This window comes from Macaca mulatta, chromosome 9, assembly GCF_049350105.2.
Source record: "Macaca mulatta isolate MMU2019108-1 chromosome 9, T2T-MMU8v2.0, whole genome shotgun sequence".
NCBI lineage: Eukaryota > Metazoa > Chordata > Mammalia > Primates > Cercopithecidae > Macaca > Macaca mulatta.
The window spans coordinates 143333811-143356472 of record NC_133414.1 but is presented as its reverse complement, the minus strand read 5'-3'; the positions used below and the strand labels follow the sequence as shown (position 1 = coordinate 143356472).

The 22662-nt window shown below is 51.6% G+C and overlaps 1 protein-coding gene across 1 annotated transcript in view; it reads left to right on the top strand.

Moving 5' to 3' along the window:
* TCERG1L (transcription elongation regulator 1 like) overlaps positions 1–22662 on the top strand; it is a 232632-nt gene that overhangs the window by 33475 nt on the left and 176495 nt on the right. Inside the window, exon 4 of the mRNA XM_028827020.2 lies at positions 18924–19109. Coding sequence (XP_028682853.2) covers positions 18924–19109 — 186 coding nt within the window. The remainder of the gene's footprint in view (positions 1–18923; positions 19110–22662) is intronic.

Here is a 22662-nt window from a genome sequence, read left to right as displayed (position 1 = left end):
CTGTAATCCCAGCTACTTGGGAGGTTGAGGCGGGAGAATTGCTTGAACCCGGGAGGCAGAGGTTGCAGTGAGCTGAGATCAAGCCATTGCACCCTAGCCTGGGTGATGCAGCAAGACTCTGTCTCAGGCCGGGCGCGGTGGCTCACGCCTGTAATCCCAGCACTTTGGGGGGCTGAGGTGGGCGGATCACAAGGTCAGGAGATCGAGACCATGGTGAAACCTCGTCTCTACTAAAAATACAAAAAAAAATTAGCCGGGCGCGGTGGCGGGCACCTGTCGTCCCAGCTACTCAGGAGGCTGAGGCAGGAGAATGGCGTGAACCCAGGAGGCGGAGCTTGCAGTGAGCCAAGATCGCGCCACTGCACTCCAGCCTGGGGAACAGAGCGAGACTCCGTCTCAAAAAAAAAAAAAAAAAAAAAAAAAGACTCTGTCTCAAAAAAGAAAAGAAAAGAAAAGACGATGTGGCTCAAGAGGAGAGGACAGGAGGGGTGGACTCATCTCATCTTCACCAGTGAACACCTGAGGCATTGCTGCCCCATTTCACAGGTGAGGAAACTGAGCAGCCTCCAGGAGAGGATGCGACTTGGCCGGGGTCACGCGGCTCGGCCTGGGGTTTCAGAGTCGGGTGAAGGAGGAGCCGGGAGCCCCTGCCTCCCTCCGCTTCCATCTCCCACACCCTGCTGGGTGTCCTCAGACTTTCCTCCCTCCAGGCCCTGTTTTGGGGAGTGGCTGAAGGTCCCCACATGTGGAATGAAGTCCAGAGTTCATGGTGGCCCCTGAGACCCCTGCTCTGGCCACCTAGCCTTTTCCCTCCCAAGTCAGTGGCTCTCCCGGCTCAGGAGGTGCCTGTCACTGGCTCGTTTCCATTCTCCTGGCTTCTGCCTGGGGCCTGGGCAGTCGCTGTGCCCTCCTCCGGGCAACTTTTGACAAGATGTCCTCAGAGCTTATCCCTGCTTCCTTGAGACCTTCGCTGAGACCTGACCTCAGAAGCCCGTGCCGGCCTCTGTGTTTATCCTTCTGCCATGGGCACTGTCCTCCCCAACACTGACTTCGCACCCTCAAGCTTTCTGTTAGTTTGTCCCTGGTCTGCTCCCCAGACGAGAACCTGAGCCAGATAGGCAGGGCCGTTGGCTGGACAGTGCCTGCGCCTGGGAGGGTTCCAAAAATGTCGTTAAGTAGCCAAGTGTGTGGACATGCCTGTGGGCATCAGCGTGCTTGCCGGGAGGTGGGGAGCGGCCCTCTCATGTGGCTCACGTCTAGGCCAGGCCACTATCTTCGTGGCGCAGGCCTGCGGGAGATTTCCTGGCTGTCCATCTGGGCAGCTGCAGTGACTGCTCCCGTGGTTAGAGCTTTGGGGTATGCGTGCACTGCCAGGAATCGTCAACATCCAGGGGCTGGGTTCAAAGAATGAACTCACATCTCCTTTGTACTTTCCAGAACCTCGCCAATCCATCTTCCAGCTTTAAACCCTCTGTGACCTCCATGGTCACCACTTGTTCCTGGGGTGGAGGAGCAGACAGTTCTGAGTGTGGCCCCGCTCTCCCGAGCCCAGTCTCTGTTCCTTCTCACAGCTCTTAGTTCAGTGGTGACGTTGTTTTCCTCAGTCCCCACCAATGCCTTGATTCTGGAATCTCAAACTCTTGTCTCGCTTAGGGTAGCAGTTCTACAAGGACAGGCATGATCGTGTCTTGTTATGTCATATTGACATGAAAACTCAACAGCAGCTACACATGATGAGGAATTTTTTTCTGAGCATTTCTGTCTTAGCTTTTCCTTCTCCAATACTGTACATATTCATTCCGGAGTTTGCAGGGAGTCCTGGTCCAGAGGCTATTTCCTGGGAGAGTGTTCGGGTTTTGAGAAATAAAGTCATCAGTGTGGACACATTTATCCGTGATCCACTGAAGACCCGTCTACCATCCCGGACAGTCGTGGAAGGAAGCAGCATGCACTTACCAGGGGAGATTCAGGAACAGAACTCATCCTGGCAGGTGGTATAGAGAAAAGCATATTTGGTGTCTCAATGATGAGGCATTCAATCATGTTAATTTCATAACCAAGATAGACTTAGCAAAGCCCGAGAACCCCTGAAAATTGTCAGCTGGCTGATTGCATCGCTGTCTAAATGCGTCTCCGAAGAGAGAGACATGGGCTGAGAATAATTTCCTGTGCTCTGTTACTGCCAAGGGATATGACGAGGCAGGTGAGAGGTGAGTGTAAATTGCATGTGCGTTGAACATAATGAAGTGGTTTGAAAAGAGCTGCCAGATGATGAACAGCGGAGTTTTGCTTAATGCATTAAAGAACCTCTTCACAAAATTTTGTTGTTGTACAAACAAATAGGCTTCTGTTCTTCTCTCAAGGTCAATGAAGCCTTGGGCTGCTGGTTGGGAATAGAATCTGCCTGCTGCAGCTTTCGTGATGTAAACACATGTATTCTAGGGCAAAGGGTTAATCTTCCTAGTGACAGATGCCCACTCTGGACTGTACTTAGAGGGATGTTGCTGGATTCCCCCCAGGGAAGCCCCGTATCAGGAGGAACCTTGGAAGTTGAGGAAGCTGCGGACCCTTCTAATTCATGAAAGCCACACACTGAATGGATCTTTCAGGAGGAGAATGCTGTCTAGCAGCCACCCAATTAACATGTATGTGTTAAGCACCTGCTGCATACACAGTACAGGCGTGGTCTTGGAGCAGGATCCTGCCTGAGGAGTCTCTGTGCGCCTGGTGCAGGCAGGCATGTCTGGGATTCTGATAGAAAGAGGGTCTGGGGGAGGCAAAGGGATCTTCTGAGCCAGCCTGGGGTGCACGCACGTTGTCACAATCCACTTCCTGTCCAGGCGCCCGCGTCTGGACCTTGTGCTGGATCTCCAGTTCCGGAGAGCCCATGGCCACCTCCCCCACCAGCTGATGCTGGCACAGGGGGAAAGGTTGGGCTGATGGTGCTCATTGGAAGTTATTGTAAAACCATCCAATCTTCCTTTTTCAAAATAGTTTTAAATTTTTTTAATTCAGTGGTTTTTGAGGTGCAGGTGGGTTTTGGTTACATAGGTAAGTTCTTGAGGGGTGATTTCTGAAACCTCTGAGAACCCGTCCGTTGTTTCGTAATGATGGAAACTGCTGCCTGCCTTTTCCCGCTCTCTCCCTCTCCGACCTGGCTCCTTACAGTAATCAGGACGTTTACATTACCACGTATACACAGCAATCCGTTCTCCTGGGTGGTGTCATTAATCTCTAGTTTTAATAAAATGAATATTCAAATTATTGTGCAACAAATTACACAAAATCACAACAATATCAATGCATTAGTCTTCCTAAACTGACGTGCAAAGCTAAGTGAATTTTCTCCCATCTTACAGAGAGTACTGCATACGTCCTCGCCTTTTACTGGTCCATTTTACCGAGGCAGGGAAAGTGACGTTCATGCTTGTAGACCTCCGGTGACTCAATGGTTAGACATTCTGTCCAGTGTGTGGGGAGCAGGGCTGCTTGTTCATACCCGTGCAGTGGGGCCCAGTGGACATTTCGAGCTTACATCGTCAGGGTCCTCCCTGGACACACGCCAAAGCTGCACCTCTTAGCTCCTTAGCTTTGTGGGAGGAGGCCCAGCTGTGAGGCACTGTGTCATGGGGTGGAGGGACAGGGTGAACCCTGGCTGCATCCCTTCAATGCTGAGAGCAGGGTGATGTGGGCACCTTTGAGTATGGATCAGGAGTCAGTGGCCCGAGAGGAGTGTCAGTCATGGAACATGGGGCCTACGGGTCTTTCAGGTCTGTGCCCACAGGCTTAGGCTCCATTGTGAGATCTTGAGCCTGCCTGGCTCCACCTGGTGTGACAATCCAGATTGCAGAACTGGGATTGTGGATGGAGGCAGGCAGACTGGACGGGGCCATGTCCACATTTTTTATAGCTGCTAAGCGAAGCCATGATGCCAAGGGACAGTGTCATCTGGCCTGGGCTTAGCTTGGCTAGAAAAGCACAAGGGCAATGTCAGGGGTCAGGTGGGTCCTCCCCTCCTGGGGCCTGGGAGGAATCTTGGGGTAAGCTGCTGTCTGTGAGTGCCTGTGCAGAGCCAGATCACGAACAAGCCATGCAGCAGCCATGCCTTGCACTGGAGGAGCTGGGCCCTGAGGGAGTTTTAACGAAACAGCCGGAGTGAAGAAGCCCGTTGTAAAGCAGTCGTGGTGTACTGACCTGTGACGTCAGCAGAGGAGGGGCACACAGATGAAATGAAAGAGATGTGCCTGGGAAAGTCACCTTCACACTTCCTTCAAGGACAGAGAGGCAGAAAGGGTCCTAAAGCAGAGACCCATCCGTTGGCTGATGTCACTTTTCGTGGCCATGGGATGCTGAGCAAAACCAGCAAGTGCAGCTGGGAGTGGCGCTGGCCCTGGCTGCCTTGAGCAGGTGCCGCTCTGGAGGACAGCTGCTGTGCAGGCGCCGTCCACCGCCCAGTCTGGATTCTGCTTGCTAAATCCCATTTTGAAGAAACGGAATGATCCTTTTAGAATACGAAAATGTGCATTCTTCTGAAATGCAGTTTACGAGAGTCTTTCCTTTCCCGTGTCTGTGGGATAAACAACCGTGAGTTGCGTGCAAGACAGCGGAGCAGGAAAAGGAAGGATGCTTTCCTCCTCGGCGCTGAGCAGGTGTTCGACAGCAGTGGTGCTTCCATCACACGCTTGGCCCTGTTCCTCTCTCAACCAAACGGAAGAGAAGAAAACAGACCTGAACAAGCAGTTAATGATGGAAACTGCTCCCTGCCTTTTCCCGCTCTCTCCCTCTCTGACCTGGTTCCTTACAGTAATCAGGACGTTTACATTACCACGTATTCACAGCAATCTGTTCTCCTGGGTACTGTCATTTTAATAAAATGAATATTCAAATTATTGTGCAACAAATTACATGAAACATGTGACATGTTCCCTGACAAATTATTTGTTTTTCAATTTGGGAAGCTTTTCACCGGGGGATACTTTCCCTCTCACTCCTGACTTTCCCTTTGAGTAAATCCTGTTATTTCCATATTTCCTGGAAAGCCTAGAGAAGTGGGGCTTCCCGGCATCCACTCCTTGCTAGCACTCACCAGAGCTCCGTTTGGCTCCAAGATCCTTTTTGGAAGCCCAGAGCCTGGCCCTGGGGCTTCCTGGGCGCACTCAGAGTGACCTCTGGAGACCTTGAGCCAGTGCCACCCACTGCAAAGATGGGGTAGGTGTGGGCAGCGTCTCCTTTGGGGAAATGATGCGCTCCCCCCTGGAGACTCCTCTCCGCAGATGAGGGAGCCTCGGTCAGCCCAGGGGCCTGGACGGAGGCGGGAAAGCTGAGGTCCACCGTTGGGGTCAGCACCCACCACTGCATTTCACTTTGAGAGTCACCTTTTAAATGACAATTCCCAAAGCCTCAATCCTCAGAAAGTTTTCCTCGGCGTTTTGTGGCAGAGATTCAGGCTCCACGTTGAGTTTGTGGCAGCAAAGCCCGGGGCTTTGGCCAAGGGACTCCCCAGGAGGCAGGCGAGTGCTTTGGGAACCGGGTTCCTGGTAACTCCAGACCCGGGGAGGAGGCCTGCTGGACGTGCCCGAGCCACCAACAGACACTGCCCGAGGATCACCACTGTGTGTAGTCACTGCTGGGGCTTCCATTCTGGCTGCCCAGGCTATGTCCTGACAACCACGGGGGTCCCAGGCTGTTTGCACGGGCAGCCCCTGGGAGTCCAGGACCCACTGCCATGGGGCAGGGACCCGACCTAGGCCAGGGTAATGGAAGGAGTGTGGAGAGTGGAAGGTGGTGCTGCCTGAGTGAGGGGCCCCAGGCCTGAGGGTGAGGTCGGGCCCACTCCACTGTGGACCCCAACTCCCTGCTGCTTTGTCTGAAAAACAGTCTCCAAAGTCTTACTCCGTGGACAGAGCCTCCCCATCAGCAAAGGTGCCAGACAAGCCCTCGAGGGAAAGGGGAGCTCCCGAGCTCCCGGCTGGGCACCTCATCCAGGCCACCCATTTGGTCCGCTAAACAACACTCCCCCCACCCCACAGATGCAGAAACCTGGGCGAGGAGCCTCTGTGACCTCTAGGCCCCGTGGAAGCTGATGTGCTGAGCCTGCTGAGGTGAGGCAGGTGCCTCCACATCCGGGAAGGGTGGGCAGCACTGAGGGCCTGAGCTTCCCTGCTGGGAGGTTGCCAAGGGTTCTACCCGCATCCATGCTGGACGGCACAGTTCACAGACCAGGCTGTGGCGTGGGAGGATCAGGAAGGAAGGGTTGCCAAGGGTCATCCCTCCCACCGGCCAGGTGGGGCTCCACACAGACAGACACTTCCTGAGCACTGGGGTCCCCAGGCACAGGGCTGGCAGGGAAGAAAGAACGGTGGGGGCCCTTGGGGACTCCACCACACTGCAGGAGCCGGATAGTCAAACACCTAACATGGCAAGGAGATGAAAGGGGCCCGTGGAGCTTGGGCCGTGATCCAGCCCAGTTTGTAGGATTATTCATTTGGCACGTTCAAAACTTGCAACTATAACCAGGCATTGGATGCCTTTCAGAAAACAACCAGAACAACAAACACCAGAAACTGCAAATGCCGGCCGCCTCATCCAACAGCGGTTCAAACGCACGTGTCCTGAATCTGCACGGCGCCTGAATCAGATACGCAAACACCTAGCGCTGGTCTTCCAAAAGGAGCATAGTTAATTCCTGATGAATTTCCTGACTCTTGCAAGCTGTGTGGAGCTGTGTGTGGAGCTGTGTGTGGAGGTGCGAGACGCAGTGCTCTCAGAGGACATGGAGGGAAGGACCCGTGCTGTCGACGGAATCTCTGCACCAGCTCATTCTGCCGCTGCCCACCGTGTTGTCAGAGCCCCCAGTGCCTGCTGTGGACCCAGGCTCATCTCCCCGGGAAGCTCACTGGGCCTGTCTTCTGTGCCTGACATCACTGTCCTGATCAAAGAGTCATTTCTGCAGAAGTAGTTACCGTTATTTCTGGTATAGTTGGTGGCTACGGCGCCTGAAGGATTTCCACTGGAGCTGAAATCAGTTGCTAAACATGCATAATAAACTAATGGTTGTTTGTTTTCTTGAATGTGTTGCTCAGCACAGACAGCATGGCAGCTGGTGTTTGTCGGATTCAGTCTTCGGTCACAGGGACCCTCACCAGCCATCCTGGGCTTTACCTAAAACCCTCTGCCCTGTGGGAGGCCTCCAGGCCTTCCCTCCACTTGGCATTCTCAGAGGCAGATCTGTCCTGGCCTTCCTCCTGATCTCTGGTGAAGATGCAGAAGGTAAATGCTTAGCATTTTATCTGTTCTGCACCCCACCGGTGGGCATAATTCCCAACTTAGTCTTTGACAAGCTTCCGAGCCTGAGGCCCCGGAGCCCACGATGCCAGCACGCTCCTTTTGGGTGAGCATCCCCTGGGCAGAGGGGTCTGATGCCTGGGCCGGGCAGGGAGGGTCTGGCTGGGTCGACAGTCCTCTCCAGCCATGTGCCTTCTGCGGGCACCTCCTCTGCAGAGTGCAGGCAGAGACCAAAGTCCTCTGGACTGAGGCTGGCTCCATCCTAGGGTGTGCCCAGAGAGGAAGAGAACACCTGGAGAGCCGCCCAGCTGCGTGTGGGTGCCCTGAGCCGGCGCAGTGGGGCTTGGCCCACTCGGCCGGATGTTCTGGAGCCGCCTGCCACTGCACTGGGTTCCCACCCCACTGTCCCTCTTCTTCCTTCCTCTTTGCTGAGTCCCAGGAAAAGCCAAATCCAGCTGCTGGTTGGGTGCCAGGTTCTGGAGGCAGGTTCTGGAAGCATCTCAGCAGCCGGTCTGCCTCTGAGCAGAGAAGGCGGTGGCAGGGCTGCCCTCCCAGTATTGCTGAGGCCAGTGGGGTCTTCAGGAAGTCACGATGTGGAGCCCGGCCAAATGCCTCAGTGCACACAGCCCCGGGGTGGGACCTGGTGAGGCCCAGGAGCGTCTCTGGGAAGCCCTAGTCCTCTCAGATGCATCAGATGGATGAGGCACGACTTCAGCCAGTGTGGGGAGGGGGCCTGGCCCCAGCCTGGCAGGGTGGGGTTCAGGCCAGAGACACTGGAGCAGGAATATCGGCACCTTCATCATCACGAGCCTTTGTGCAGGTTCTGTAAACCTCGCCAAGCCTGACCTCTCCCACGAAACGTAGGGGCAATGGACATTTGCCTGCATGTGGATATTAAAGGACACGTTTGAAAAACAACATGCAAGCAAAGCTCTTTTGTAAGTTCAATAATCAGAGAAGAAGGTAGGAGTGGCAATAACAATGCGAATGCTAACAACGGCAGCAGCCATGCGGGGCTGGGTGTCGAGCACATGCCGGTTTTCTGGACACGTTGGCTCCGCACCCTCTCCTCAGCCTGCCCTCAAGGGAAGCACATGGTTAATTACTGTTTTGTTTAAAATATTGATTTTTATAAGCCATCCTTGTGGGATAGCATTTCTGGCTTATCTCTGAGCTGGCTTAGCAGTTTTCTTTGGCTGGACCTGTCTTATCTCACTGTTTATTTACTCAACTATGGGATTCTCTGTGGTCCTTTGAGGAAAGTGAGTTATGGTATTTATCCGTCCACGCAGTGCATTGAGTGCCTGCTGCTCTTCAAACTCAGCTCAGGAGGCATCTCCGAGGGGGGCAGCTGGCATCCCCAGGCTCCAGTTGGCTTTGCGCCCTTCCTGGCTGGTGTCCTCAGGCTGCTCCCACCCGAAGGCACTCTTCTGCTGGCCTGGGTGCCTGCGTTATATCATCTTTCCAGTCCCAGAGCCAGGTACCGTCTGGCTTCGTAAATGTCTGACTATGGGGTGCAGAGAAGGACCCAGGAAGGAAAACACAAAGCAACCCACACCTCTTCTTCCCAACGCTGGGCTCTGTGTGTGTTACTGTTGCACGGTTATCAGTAAACGGGCTTGGGTATCCTCCTGAAGTGCACTCTTCTTGCCTTTATGATGTGCACGTGGGGTTGCCGTGCTCTGTGGGCTCTCTGTGGGTTGCGGGTTTGGTGCGAGGCTTCGCCTGCCCACTAGGTACAAGCACACGTCTCTTCATTGTGCCTCCCTTTCTTGTGCCTTGCTGAGAGTGTGTTTTTACAAGTTGTAGGTTTGTGGCAACGCTGGGTGGAACAAGTCTATGGGCGCCATTTTCCCAACAGCATGCGCTCACTTCATGTCTCTGTTACGTTTTGGGAACTCTCACAGTGTTTCAATGTTTTTAATTATTGTTGTCTGTTGTGATGATCTATGATATTTGATGCTATCTATGATATTTGATGTGATATTTGATGCTACTATTGTGATTGTTTTGGGGTGCCACGAACTGCACCCATATAAGATGGGGAGGTTAATCCATCAATGTCTTGTGAGTTCTGACTGCTCCACCAACCAGCCTTTCCCCATCCTTCTCCCTCTCCTTGGGCCTTCCTCTTCCCTGAGACACAGCAATATTGAAATTAGATCAGTTGTGGCTGGGTGCAGTAGCTCATGCCTATAATCCCAGCACTTTGGGAGGTTGAGACGGGCAGATCACTTGAGGTCAGGAGTTTGAGAGCAGCCTGGCCACACATGGCAAAACCCTGTCTCTACTGAAAATATAAAAATGAGCCAGGCATGGTGGCAGGTACCTGGTATCCCAGCTACTCAGGAGGCTGAGGCAGGAGAATCGCTTGAACCTGGGAGGCAGAGGTTGCAGTGAACCAAGATTGCGCCACTGCACTCCAGCTTGGGTGACAGAGTGAGAGTCCCTATGAAAAACCAAACAAGCAAACCAACACACAAATAGAAATTGTATCAATTAATCCCTTACAATGGCGACTACGTGTTCAAATGAAGAGAAGAGTGGCATGTTTCACTTTAAATAAAAAGCTAGCAATAATTTAGCTGAGAGAAGATGTGTTGAAGCTAATACAGGCTGAAAGCTAGGTGTCATGCACCAACTGGTTAGCCAAGCTGTGGATGCTAAGGAAATGTTTTTGAAGGAAATCAAAAGTGCTACTCCAGTGAACAACAAAGACAAAAAGATAAGAAAGCAAAACAGCCTCATTGCTGATGTGGGGAAAGTTTTAATGGTATGGATGGAAGATCAAACCAGGCACAAATTCTGTGAAGCCAAAGCCTAATCCGGAGCAAGGTCCTGACTGTCTTCAACTCTGTGAAGGCGGAGAGAGCGGAGGAAGCAGCCGAAGAAAAGTTTGAAGCTAGCAGAGGTGATGCATGAGGTCTAAGGACAGAAGCCATCTCCGTAACATGAAAGTGCAAGGTGAAGCAGCAAGTGCTGATGGAGAAGCTGCAGCCGTTATCCCGAAGACCTAGCTAAGAGCATCAGTGAAGGGGGCTACACTAAATAAGAGATTTGCAATGCACATGGAACAGCCATCTATTGGAAGAAGATGCCATCTAGGACTTTTATAGCTATAGAGGAGTCAGTGATGGGCTTCAAAACTTCAAAGGACAGATGGCTATCTGGTTAGGGGCTAATGCAGCTTGTGACTTTAAGTTGAAGGCAAGACTAATTTACAATTCAAAAAATCCTAAGGCCCTCAAGAATGATGCTAAATCTACTCTGCCTGTGCATTATAAATGGAACGACAAAGCCTAGGTGACAGCACATCTGTGTGCAGCATGGTTCGCTGAATATTTAAAGCCCGTTATTGAGAACTACTGCTCAGAAAAATAAAATAAAATAAAACAAAAAGGATTCCTATCAAAACATTATGGATGGCAGCAGCAGCCCATCTAGAGTGGCTGCTGCCAAGATGCCAGCTGCAGCAGGGAGGCACAGCTGGGTCTTCCACTCCACAGAGCAGGCAGGAGCCCAGCCTTCCCTGGGCACCACGGCAGCTGCCCAGCCTGGCTGTGGAGCAGGGCATTCCTGTGGTCTTAGGAGCCTGGGAATCCCTCCCTGCCCCACACAGGCTTAGAAGTGACTGCTCCCACTGCTGAGCCTGGCACTCCTGGCAGCTGGGCCCAGGGCCTACAATTTGCTCCCAGAGGAGCCAACCTGACAGGGCTGTGAGTTGGGCAGAGGGGAGCCCTGGACCACCCCTGACCACTGGGGCCAAAGGGGAACTTGTGGCAATATCACCCCTGTCCCTGGACTCTGGCACAGGCCTGGAGCCCCCATCCCAGTCTGCAAGGAGGTGGCTAGGGCAGCAGGACTGGTGGTGGGAGCAGCAGTGGGGTCCCCTGTGCCCCACGTCCCCAGGGCAGTCAACTCTGCCACCTCCACCCTTGCATGGTTGGGCAGGACCTGCTCCAAGGCTTGGAGCCTCTGCCACAGCTTTGACCTCACTCTGCCATGTCCTGGGAGCCCATGAGCACCCGGCCAAAGTTGCAGCCAGGACTCATGGGACCAGCCCCAGGAACATCAGGTTCACTTGTGCAGGGGCCACCACTGCAGCAGAGGGAGACGCAGAGAAGGGCACAGCCAGGTCTGCTCACCTTGCAGAGCTAGGACAGGTAAGAGCCATGACTGCCCTCAAGTTGGCAGGGTGGGAGCTCCTGAGGCTCAGTTGCAGCCACCCAGGTTACAGCTGTGGGCCTGGGCCTCCCAGTGCTCTCAGGACTCAGGCTTGGGGGTATCTGTCCCTTCTGCCTGGCCTCTCCCTGCTCCCAGCGCTTACTCTGATCCTGGAGTAGGGTTGGAGCGAAGCCCGGGTGCTGCTGCAGTCCAGCCAGGTGTGTGCACACTCAGGGTAGTGCTGATGCACAGTGCCCTGCTGCTTTGGCCTCTCTGGACTTTGGGCACCAATAAGCACGGGTGGGAGGCTGAGATGGGGCTGGTGGCAGCTCAGCACTGGCCTGTGGGTATCCCTGGGTGCAAGCGACCTGGACATCATGGGTGGTGGCAGGAGGCAGACAGGCTCCTGGGTGTGAAAGGGTGGGTTCCAGGTGAGGCTGCACCTTCAGGCCAGGGAGGACCTGAAGGCTGGGGGCCGGGCTGCAGTAGGGACTTGTGCCTTTTCCGGGCCCACTCATGGCTGCCCGTGGACCAGTTGGCAGGCACTTCCTCTCCTCTGAGGCCCATAAAAGCCCCAGGCTCAGCCAGAGCAGAGCAGTGGACGGAGAGGTGCCAGGACTCCCAGCTGCAGAGAGGAGCTTTCCTCTGCAGACAGCAGCAGACGTAGGACGACCAGCTGCAGAGCGAGCTACCCTCTCCAGGGCCTCCTCTCTGCTGAGAGCTGCAGATGTCCAGTTGACCAGCTGCAGACAGAAGCTACCCTCTCTGCTGAGAGCTGAACTCTCATCAGGATGACCTGCCTGCAGAGAGGAGCCACCCACTCCAGGGCCTCCTCTCTGCTGAGAGCCTCTGAGCTGTTCTAACACTTAATAAAGTTCCTGTTTGTCTTGCTCACCCTCCACTTGTCTGTGTACCTCATTCTTTCTGGACTCAGGATAAGAAGTCAGGCCAAGGTGCCACTGACCACAGAGATTTCCAGCCAGAAAAGCAACACCCCAAAGATCTAGTAACATTTTTACTCATTCACAATGCACCTGGTCACATAGAGCTCTGATGGGGATGAGATGAATTGTTTTCATGCCTGCTAACACAACTTCCATTCTGCAGCCTATGAATGGAGGAGTCATTTCAACTTTCAAGTCTTACTACTTAAGACATATATTTTGTATTTTTTAAATATAAGGCTATAACTACCGTTAATAGTGATTTCTCTGATGGGTCTGGGAAAAATAAATGGAAAACCTTCTGGAGAGGATTCACCAATTCTAAATACCGTTAAGAACATTCATAGTTCATAGGAAGAGGTCAAAATATCAACGTTAACAGGAGTTTGGAAGAAGCTGATTTCAACCGTCATGAATGATTTCAAGGGTTTCGAGACTTCTTTAGAGGAAGTAAATGCTGATGTGGTGGAAACAGCAAGAGAACTAGAATTGGAAGTGGAGCTTGAAGATGTGACTGAATTGCTAAAATCTCAAATACAGCTTTAACACCTAAGGAGTTACTTCTTAGGGGTGAACATAGAAAGTGGTTTCTTGAGATGGAATCTCCTCCTGGTGAAGATGTTGTAAACATTGTTGAAATAACAACAAAGGATTTACAATATTACACAGGCTGAGTTGATAAAGCGGCAGCAGGGTCTGAGAGGATTGACTCCAATTTTGAAAGAAGTTCTACTGAGGCTAAAATGCTGCCAAACAGCATTGGATGCTACAACGACATCTTCCCTGAAAAGAGGAGTCCATCGATGTGGCGCACGTCATTGTTGTTCTTCTTCTGTGAAATCGCCACAGCTACCCCAGCCTTCAGCAACCCAGCACCCCCATCAGTCAGCAGCCATCAACATCGAGGCAAGACCCTCCACTGGCAAAGAATTACAATTTGCTGAAGGCTCAGATGATCTCTAACATTTTTTAGCAAAAAACTATTTTTAAATTAAGGGATGTACATTTTTTTAGACATAATACTATTGCACACTTAACAGACTACAGTATAGTGTAAACGTAACTTTTGTATGCATTGGAAAACCAAAAAGTTCGCCTGACTCACTGTATCGCAATATTTGCTTTACTGTGGTGGTCTGGAACTGCACCCTCGCTATCTCTGAGGTTTGTTGGGACTCAGTTCTGATCGTGGTCATGGTCGAACAACACACTTCACAAGGGCTGGAGCTGGGCAGAAGCCTTACTCAATACCAGCACCTCTTCTTTCAATCTCATCCACCGATTATGTAAATCGTTCTGTTGATATGGTTATTAACTTTCTATCTTCAGTGATATCATTCAGCTGACTTTGTGAATGAATCAGAGTGTTAAATTTTCATATGCAACCATATGATTTCAGAACAGGTTAAAAACTCTATTTTCAAGTTTTTCTTTAAAGAGGCAGATAAGAAAGTTTACTTATTTATTTTTCTACCTAGTTGACCCATGATTTTTTGCAACAAAATCACATGGTGATAAAAATCTCTTCTCACTTTCATATACAAACGACTCTCACCTTAGTATCTGTTTCTTTTAAAACACCATTAGTGACTTTTTACTAATTGGTAAAGGCCATCTTCATTTCAAACGACAGATTGAGTTCATTAAAAAAAATTGACTAGGTGGCTTCTCACCAGGATTGTGAAGTTTGGTCCTGTCTTCTTAACTAAGACAGCGATGCTCTCAAGCATTGTGTACCACGCTAGACCTTTCTCTGAAAGGTTCACAGTCACCACCACCCCCACATCGCACTGTGAAATGCTACATTTTACACGGATGTTTCCAGGTCTTGTGCTCACAGCACAGCCCACATGGACGGCACCTGATGTGTGGTCAGCAACACTTCCCGGAGGAGGGAAGGAAGAGCCTCACCCACTCAGTTCTTTGGGGCTCCCTGATCTGCCCTGGCAGCCCGTGTGGACACAGGGCCTTTGGGGGAAGCTCTGAGCGGGGCCCACATTCTCTCAAGGGCTCAGGTGAGCCGACAGGCAGAGCTGGGCTGCAGTGTCAGAGAAGCCATTAAAGCTACACCCTGAGACCAGAGATGGGAAGCCTGGGTCATGTACTTGGCTGGGACAGGCAAGAGTCTGAAGTTGGAGGACGTGTCGACTCCCCGTTCTCTTTCCCCCACTGACCAGCACACAGGTCTAGAGCCAGAGCGATCTACACAGATGTGGGGTCCTCACGCTGTCAGGGAACACTGAACAAAAGGCTCCTGCAGTTTTAGGGACCCTGAAGTCATGGAGTTGGGAAGGGCTTGGAGCAGGAATTCCCTGGGAACTGAGTCAGAGCACGGAGGTGGCTTTAAGCTCTTGCCCTCACCCGCCAACAAGGAGGTCTTAGCAGATGCACCTGGAGGACCTCTGCCCGAGGCCTCAGATAATGAGACATGAGAATGAAGGTGCTCCCGGGATAGGGGTGCAGATGTGCTGGGAGCGTGACTGACCCCAGGGCCCGAGCCTTTCCCTGCTGCTCCCCCAAGCCTGCCATGACTGGCTAAGCATGAGCCTGGTGTGGGGACACAGCTTCCCCCTGGGACCTGCTCAGTGCAGCCTTCAGGTAAGACCCAAATTATCACACTCAGGTTTTGAACTGAGAGCCGGACTCCTCGGGTGCCAATCTGTGTACTAATTACCAAGCTGTATGGCTTCTCTGTATCTGTTTGCACCCGTATCACACCCTATAGAGGTCTGACCTTTCCTTCCTGTGGGTGGGTGGTCTTGGACAGCCCCTCCCCGACCCGGGAGCCCACAGCTCGGGCCTGATCACCAGCACTGCTGCACCCATGCTCCGGCAGGGCTGCTAAATGGAGGGTGTGTTGCCTCTGGTCCTCCTCTGCCGGGTAGGAGCAGTTTCAGGAATGACAGTCAGAGCACCCCTGGCAGGAAGGTCAGCCTGCGTTGAGACCAGGGAGAAGCTTGTGGGTGGGCAGGACTCGGGCACTGGGAAGGGGTGCAGGGGGGATGTTACAGTGACCTGAGGGGCTTTGCATGTTTACAGCCCTCCCTCCCTCTCACCCACCCATTGTGCTTCTGGGGCTCCCAGTGGTTCCCAGGATTTGGAAAACTCCCTCAGGTCATTCTGATACCATCTTTTCCTTCCTCAACTGGAAATAACTTCCCAGCAAGGGCTTTAACTTTTGTGCTCACTCAGAGGCCCACTAAGCAGGTTAAATTTAACCAAAGTGGTTACATTTCAGTGGAAACAGCTGTGGGGAGGCAACATGCAAACAGAGATCCTAAGGGGAGAAGCCACTGCGATTAAATTCATGTAGGGCTCTTTAGTGCATCAAAACTTCCGGAAAATTCCCTCCTTACACTGACACATGCACACCTCACATGCTTACACTCTTTGGACCCTGCAATCTACTGCATAGCAATAAATACAGAAATGAACCTGTTTATAGGTGGTTGTTGACATCGTGGTTATCTATCAGAGCAGCACCTATTACGATGGGGCTGGGTAACAGAATACAGCAAACGTATGTGGCATGTCCCTTCCTTGGAATACAAGGCTGTGGTTCAGCGTGGGACTTTTGAAGGGCATTTTATGACAAAGGAAGTGTTCCTTTTATAGCTTCTCATGAAAAAGCCACAGATCTGGTGTGATTGTGATATGTTTCCAACACACTCAGGCCAGACAATTGCAATATAATGAAAGATGGACAGTGTTCAGTGGGGAGTTCAGGAAGGACCTTTTTATCCACATAATCACTTTATCTTACAAATTTTCTAAAGTGTTTTATTACTGAGATGACACATTTTGAATAGTGCCTATTTTTTTCTGACTTCAAATCTGTCTATGGCAACAAGTAGATTCCATGACATACTTGGAAAAGCTGCCATGCAGAAGACCGACATCACTAAACGCTGATGAAGATGTGGAGCAACAGGAACTCCATTCACTGCTGGGGGAATGCAAAACGGCATGGCCACCGTGGAAGACAGTCTGGCAGTTTCTTAAAAAGTGAGACACGCTCCTACCATAAAATCCAACGATTGTGCTTCTAAACTGCAGCACATCTTGATAATGGAGTATCATTCAACAGTAAAAAGAAATGAGCTATCAAGTCATGAGAAGACATGGAGAAACCTTAAATGGATACTGCCAAGAGGAAGATGCCAGTCTGAAAGGGCTACATAGTATTTGGTTCCAACTGAATGGACTTCTGGAAAAGGCAAAGCTGGAGAGGCCGTAGAAAGATCAGCAGCTGCCAGGGACTGGGGTGAAGGAGGGATGGACAGGTGGAGGACAGGGGAGTTTAAGGGCTATGATAATGCATTGTATGATACCACAATGCATGGTGGTACAATGGCTGTGAAAATGCTCCCTATGATCCCACAGTGCCCCTGTCCAAACCCACAGGATGCATAGCACAAAGGGTGAACCCCAGTGAACACTGTGTCAGTTCATGAACTGTAACAAAGGCACCACACTGATGCCAAATGTTCACAATGAGGGGAGTGGGAGCATCTATTAGGGAACTCTCTCTACTTCCTATCTAATTTTTCTGTAAACCTAAAGCTGCCCTATAACAAATTATATTTAATTTAAAATATCTTTATATGCTCATCATGGGAGATTCCAAAAGAAAGGAGAGAAAATCAGCCGTAATTCTGCCATCTAGATATGTTCATTATCACGACTTTCTTCTATTTTTAACCACATCTGACATCATAGTGTTAAGTACCTCCTATATGCCTCCAAATTTCTAGCTCTAGCCTGGATGTCTTCCTTGAAATAGGGACTCTATAGGGTATGGCACTGAGCCCATCTGGAAGCAAATGCTGTCCCCGGCCCGTCTGTTCCCAGTAAAGCAGGCAGGATGAAGACATTCAGACGAGACTCAGAGCTGGACTCTCCGCCACTCCGCAGGCTCCACAGGCTCCGCTCCCTCCTGTGGTTCGCCTCACTTGTTGTAAAACCCAAGTCATCCCCTGCCTGTATCTGCTGGCAAAGCCTGGCTGCCCCCCCAACCCCCGGCTTCCTCATCTCCCTGTATTCGGTGCCTCGCACGCTGCACCCCAGCGCTGCTCATCTCCTTCCTGCTCCTGGAAGGCACCACACAGGCACCGGCCACAGCGTCTTCGCGCACCTGCTTCTTCTATAGGGGTCAGCAGGGTGCCTCGCCTTGCCTCATGTAGACTTTTACCTACTTTTACCTTCCCAGTGAGGACTTTCCTGGCCACCCCAGTCACAACTGATGCCCACACACCAAGGCTAGATGCCCCCTCCCTGCCTTCCCACCATGCCCACCAGCCTGGAAAGTACAGAAAATCAACGAGAAGAATGAGCACCCTGCCTCTCCCCTCCCTGGGAGGACCCCCCCGAAGGTCAGCCTTCCCAGTGTTTGGTTCACTGCTCTGTCCCAAAGAGCTAGAGCTGGAAAATGCCTGGCACTTGTCAGCTAAATAAAGACTGGTTGACTGAATGACGATACATTGTAGGAATCTATATGGTTTTTAGCTTGTTTTATTTATCTACTGTATCATGAGACATCCGCTATGGCACTAATGATCTTTCTTGATGTGTTCATACTGACCATTGACCGTCCCATGCATGGTGCACCATCCTTCGTGCAGCTGTCCAGCTTTTGCTGATATTTCTAGCTCCACATTCTACACCTGTGTCCTAAGGCACTGGGCATGTGGGTGAGTCGCAGGAGAGGACGTGCCAGATCAAGAGTTGTGAATTATATCAAGGTTTTAAAAACATGTTTCCAAATTGCTGTCCAGAGCTGGCCAGAGTAAGCTTCCACCATTTATGTAAAATGGCACCTACAAAATACTTCTTAGATACCACATTTATTTGGGGGAACTGAGGAGTCTTTTAAAAGAAAAAATGTTTTACTGAAAAGGCAGAGGAAGAAGCAAACTTTCAGATGCTTCCGTTGATGTTAGAAGAGATGCCCGATTCCATGCTTGCAGTCTGACTCCTCTCAGGGAGCAACCCACGCTGAGCTGGGTGTGGGTTTCTCCCCTGCAGCAGCTGGTGTGGTGACCGGCCACTCCCTGCAGGGCCCAGCTGAGCCTGGCGCCCTCTGGAAACCTATCTCACAGCTGCCCCTTCTTCCAAACCCCCACTGTCTTATGTGGCACTCCCGGGCCTTCCCCGGCATCTGCTCCAAGTCACTGCATGCTGTTCATGGTCACTTCTGATTAGGTACTTAGCACACGGGCACCAGGGACAAGCGGTTTCTCTGTAAGACACCTGGATCCTGGCTCGTCCCCTGGCGACTGTAAGCCTTGTGGCTCACTGAGCATCACATGGCCCTGTATATGTGCTGGGTGTGTGTCAGCGTTTCACAGATGGAGAACTCATCACAACTGGTTGTTCTGCAGACAGTGGTACATACTGTGGGCTTCCATTAAAGAGGGGTAGTGCCCCCTCACCTGTTTTCTAGGGGCTGATATCTTGTGGTTGCAAGATGGGCATCTGTCACCCATGGCCCTGGGCGTCCCCTTGTTGACCCTCTGCATCCCTCTTCCGCAGGTGGCTGCCATAACAGCCTTAAGCCGACCAGCAGCCCCGCCATCACCATCGCCACTGCTGCTGCCGCTGCCATGGTCTCCATGGACCCTGAGAGCCTCCGGGGCCCGTCCCCCTCCAGTGTGCAGCCGCGCCACTTCCTGACCTTGGCACCCATCAAAATACCCCTCCGGACGTCCCCCTTCTCAGGTAGGCTCAGCGCAGTCCCGGTGCCTGGTGCTGCCTTAGTGAGGGCGCTGAGGCTTCCTGGTCAGATGCCACTGGCCTGGGCCCAGGTGCTGTGGGACATGAAGCCCAGCTGCGGTTAAGGGGGAAACATTCGGCTGGGATCGTTTGGGCTTTGCTTGACTTCAGACCCTGCAAATGGACCTGACTCCACTGAGCCACCTTGTCAGGTCCACCCTGGCACTTCCTGCTGTAAAGCCAAGGTGAAAGTTTCCATTTGGGGAAATGAGGCTTCTGTTTACTAACTGGAATTTATGGGGAGTCATGCGTGGTCCGGAAGTGCAAGGACCCCAGGAAGTCGTGATTTTCTTGCGCAGGACGTGGAGGCTGGTGTGCTGGAGCGGAGCCTGGTGTGTGAGCCCAGAGCCAAGCTGCACGCCGCTCCCCCCAGGCCGCCCACTTGGCTTGCCTTCTGGCCCTGTGCTGGACACGGGGGCTGGGGTCCCACCCATTGTGACAGCCTGGAGTACGAGAGGCTTGGGCTGCCACAAAGGCATTTGAGCTCATCAGTGCAGTGGATATGCTCCCTTTCTGAGATGTCCTCAGGGCAGAGGCCGGGAGGGTGGCCATTCTGGTGTCCTGAGAGGTGTGAGATGCATTGATGAGGCACTTGGAGTAGATGGGAGGCCCTGGGTCCCATCTGCAGCTCTGTTGCCCCTATGTGTTCACAGGCATGCGTGTCCATCCATTAATTGTAACCTACATGCTTTGGGACCCAGACACCCTTGTGAAATGCCTGTTTCTCCAAACTTAGCAACATCTCCATTAATTTGGAATGACAGTGCCAACTCCCAGGAATTGAGGATTTACTCTATTATTTTGGTTTCAGTTCTTCATGTGAGATGGTAAAACTTGTAGAGAAATTCCATGGAAGATTGTATTAATATCATTAATTGCTAGATTATGAGTAGCAGGAAATGACTCACTAGACTCTGATAGACGCACACATAAATATATACATACTAGTTCATGGTAGAAGGACAAACAGCCTAGTTCCACGACTTTCCGATTTTTGGAGTGTTTGCAGTTTGTTGACTTTGTTGCTAATAAATATAATACGGTCTTTTTCAACAATGGACCTTCGGCGTTCGCTATTTCTATGTTGGCTTGATGAATTAGTTGATAAGTAGGATATTGTATTCTGAAGATCAAAATCGTATTTCTCTTTCAGCATGTCAGTGAACATGCATTTAGGGTGTGATGGAGAAAATAAATAAAACACATGGATAATCTCGGAGTGGAACATAAATTGCAGCTGTGTCAAGAATTTGGTTAAAGCTACCAGTCCATTGACATATATTAGGGATGACTTACTGTTTTCAGAGGAAAATTAATCTTAGAACCAAAAGCTGTGTACCTCAGGGGCAGCCTCACTTTCCGTATCTGTTACATGATTTATAAGGTGACAGAACAATTAGGCATCCTCTCTTGTTTGCCTTTTATAAGGTTCCATGATCAAATTTGCTATAATGTGCATTCAGTTAGAATGAGGCCAGCACCAACGTTGTCTGTCCTGTAGATAACTGGAAAAATGGGCTGACAGGAAGATGAAAGGGGCGTTACTCAGAAGGTAGCTCCTAAAATTGCCTTCCCATTGCTGGCATTGATCCATCTGACCTGGAGACCCTGCCCCACAGGACAGGGTGCAGGCTGAAATACCATCAGGAAGCTGGGTCTGAACCGGCGATGAGCAGGTCTGAGCTGTGAGCAGCACAGCCCATCCCAGGCTTCACGGGTGGGTGCGGTGCTGCCAGGGGCGCCCCTGGTGAGGGCTCCATCGGGAGGTGGGACTGCCTGGTGGTGCTGTCGTGGCAGCCTCCTCTGGACTTGGGAGCGAGGCTGTCATGCCCATGAGGAAAACCATCCGAACATGTGCCTGGGGTACTTTTTGAAAACCAAGACTTGATGAGATGCGGGGATAGAGAGCTGGCCTATCTGTACCCTTAGGGCTGTTTCCTAAACCACCGCAAGAGCCCCACAGAACGACGGGAGCAAGGCGTCGTCTCTGCTGATGGGCAGTCTCAGCGAATGCTCAGGCAGCCCCCTAGGAAATTTCCGACACCCCTTAAAATAGATGAACTGGGCAGGGGCAGGACAAGGATGAGCTGTCCCATGGAGGGGTGGGTGGAGGGAGTGGCCTCTGCCTGGGGGAGAGGAAATAGAAGGACATCAGTGCGAAGCAGGTGCTGATGGACTCAGAAGAACACAGCTCAGTCCCAAGTTTGCTCTATATTCAGACTGATTTTATAAAAGGTTGTGTCCTTTAATTTATCTACAGAAGAATTATCCTGTTTTTATTTGGAAGATAATTCCCACTTTATATAAGTGAGCTTGACTGTTGTACTTACATCCTTGGCTTTGGTATAAAAGTCAGTAACCTCAGAGCTCCACGTGGTCCCCAACTGGAGACAGTTCTGCACCCCAGAGGATATTTGGCAGTGGGACTATCCATGTGTTTTGGTTGTCATGACTTGAGGGTTGCTACTGGGATCTGGTGGGTAGCAGCCAGGGAAGGTGCCACAATCCTACAACCCCCAGCCAGCCCCCGTGGTAGAGAATCATCTGGCCCAAAGTATAGGTAGTGGCTCTGTGGAGAAACCGGGGTTTGTATTATTCGAACTCTGCTTAAGGCACCGTGAAAAGCTGTCTGGGTACCCGGATACGCTCATCTGGGAGAGTTAATATGGCACTACCCTGACCCTGAAGGAGCAGGCTGTGTGTTGGAAAGAGCCCACAGTCATAAAGCTTGCACGGAATTCGGTGCCTTGCGCGAGATTTAGCTTAACCAAGATGCCACATCATACTTAAAGAGCCCGTGACCAGGTCCGGATTCAGCCGTGAACCGGACTTCTCTTTCGGAGTGGCGTCAGCACGGGCGGGAAGGCTGGTCCCTGCTGCCCTCCCAGGGGACGGGGTGTCCCTTGGCCTCCGCTTCACAGGGGTCTGTTTACCAGGCTGGCCCCTCCCAGGCAGTGGGTCATCAGCAGAGGTCACATCTTTCCATCCCCACCCTGCCTGCACCCAACACAGCAATTCCCCTGACTCCAGGGACAGCACTCCCTTCTGCACGTTGATAGGCCCAGCAGAGCCTGCTCGTTTTCCAGTCACTCACAGAGCTTGCTTTCTTCTTTCTTTCTTTCTCTCTCTTTCTTTCTCTCTCCCCCTTCTTCCCTCCCTCCCTCCTTTCTTTCTCTCTCTCTCTTTCTTTCTCTCTCCCTTCTTCCCTCCCTCCCTCCTTTCTTTCTTTCCCTTTCTTTCTTTCTTTCTTTCTTTCTTTCTTTCTTTCTTTCTTTCTTTCTTTCTTTCTTTCTTTCTTTCTTTCTCTCTCTCTCTCTCTCTCCCCCCCTCCCCCTTCTCTCTCTTTCTTTTCTTTACTCTTCTTTTCTTTCTTTCTTTTTCTTGAGACGGAGTCTTGATCTGTCACCCAGGCTGCAGTGCAGTGGCATGGTCTCAGCTCATTGTAACCTTCGCCTCCTGGGTTCAAGTGATTCTCCTGCCTCAGTCTCCCCCGTAGCTG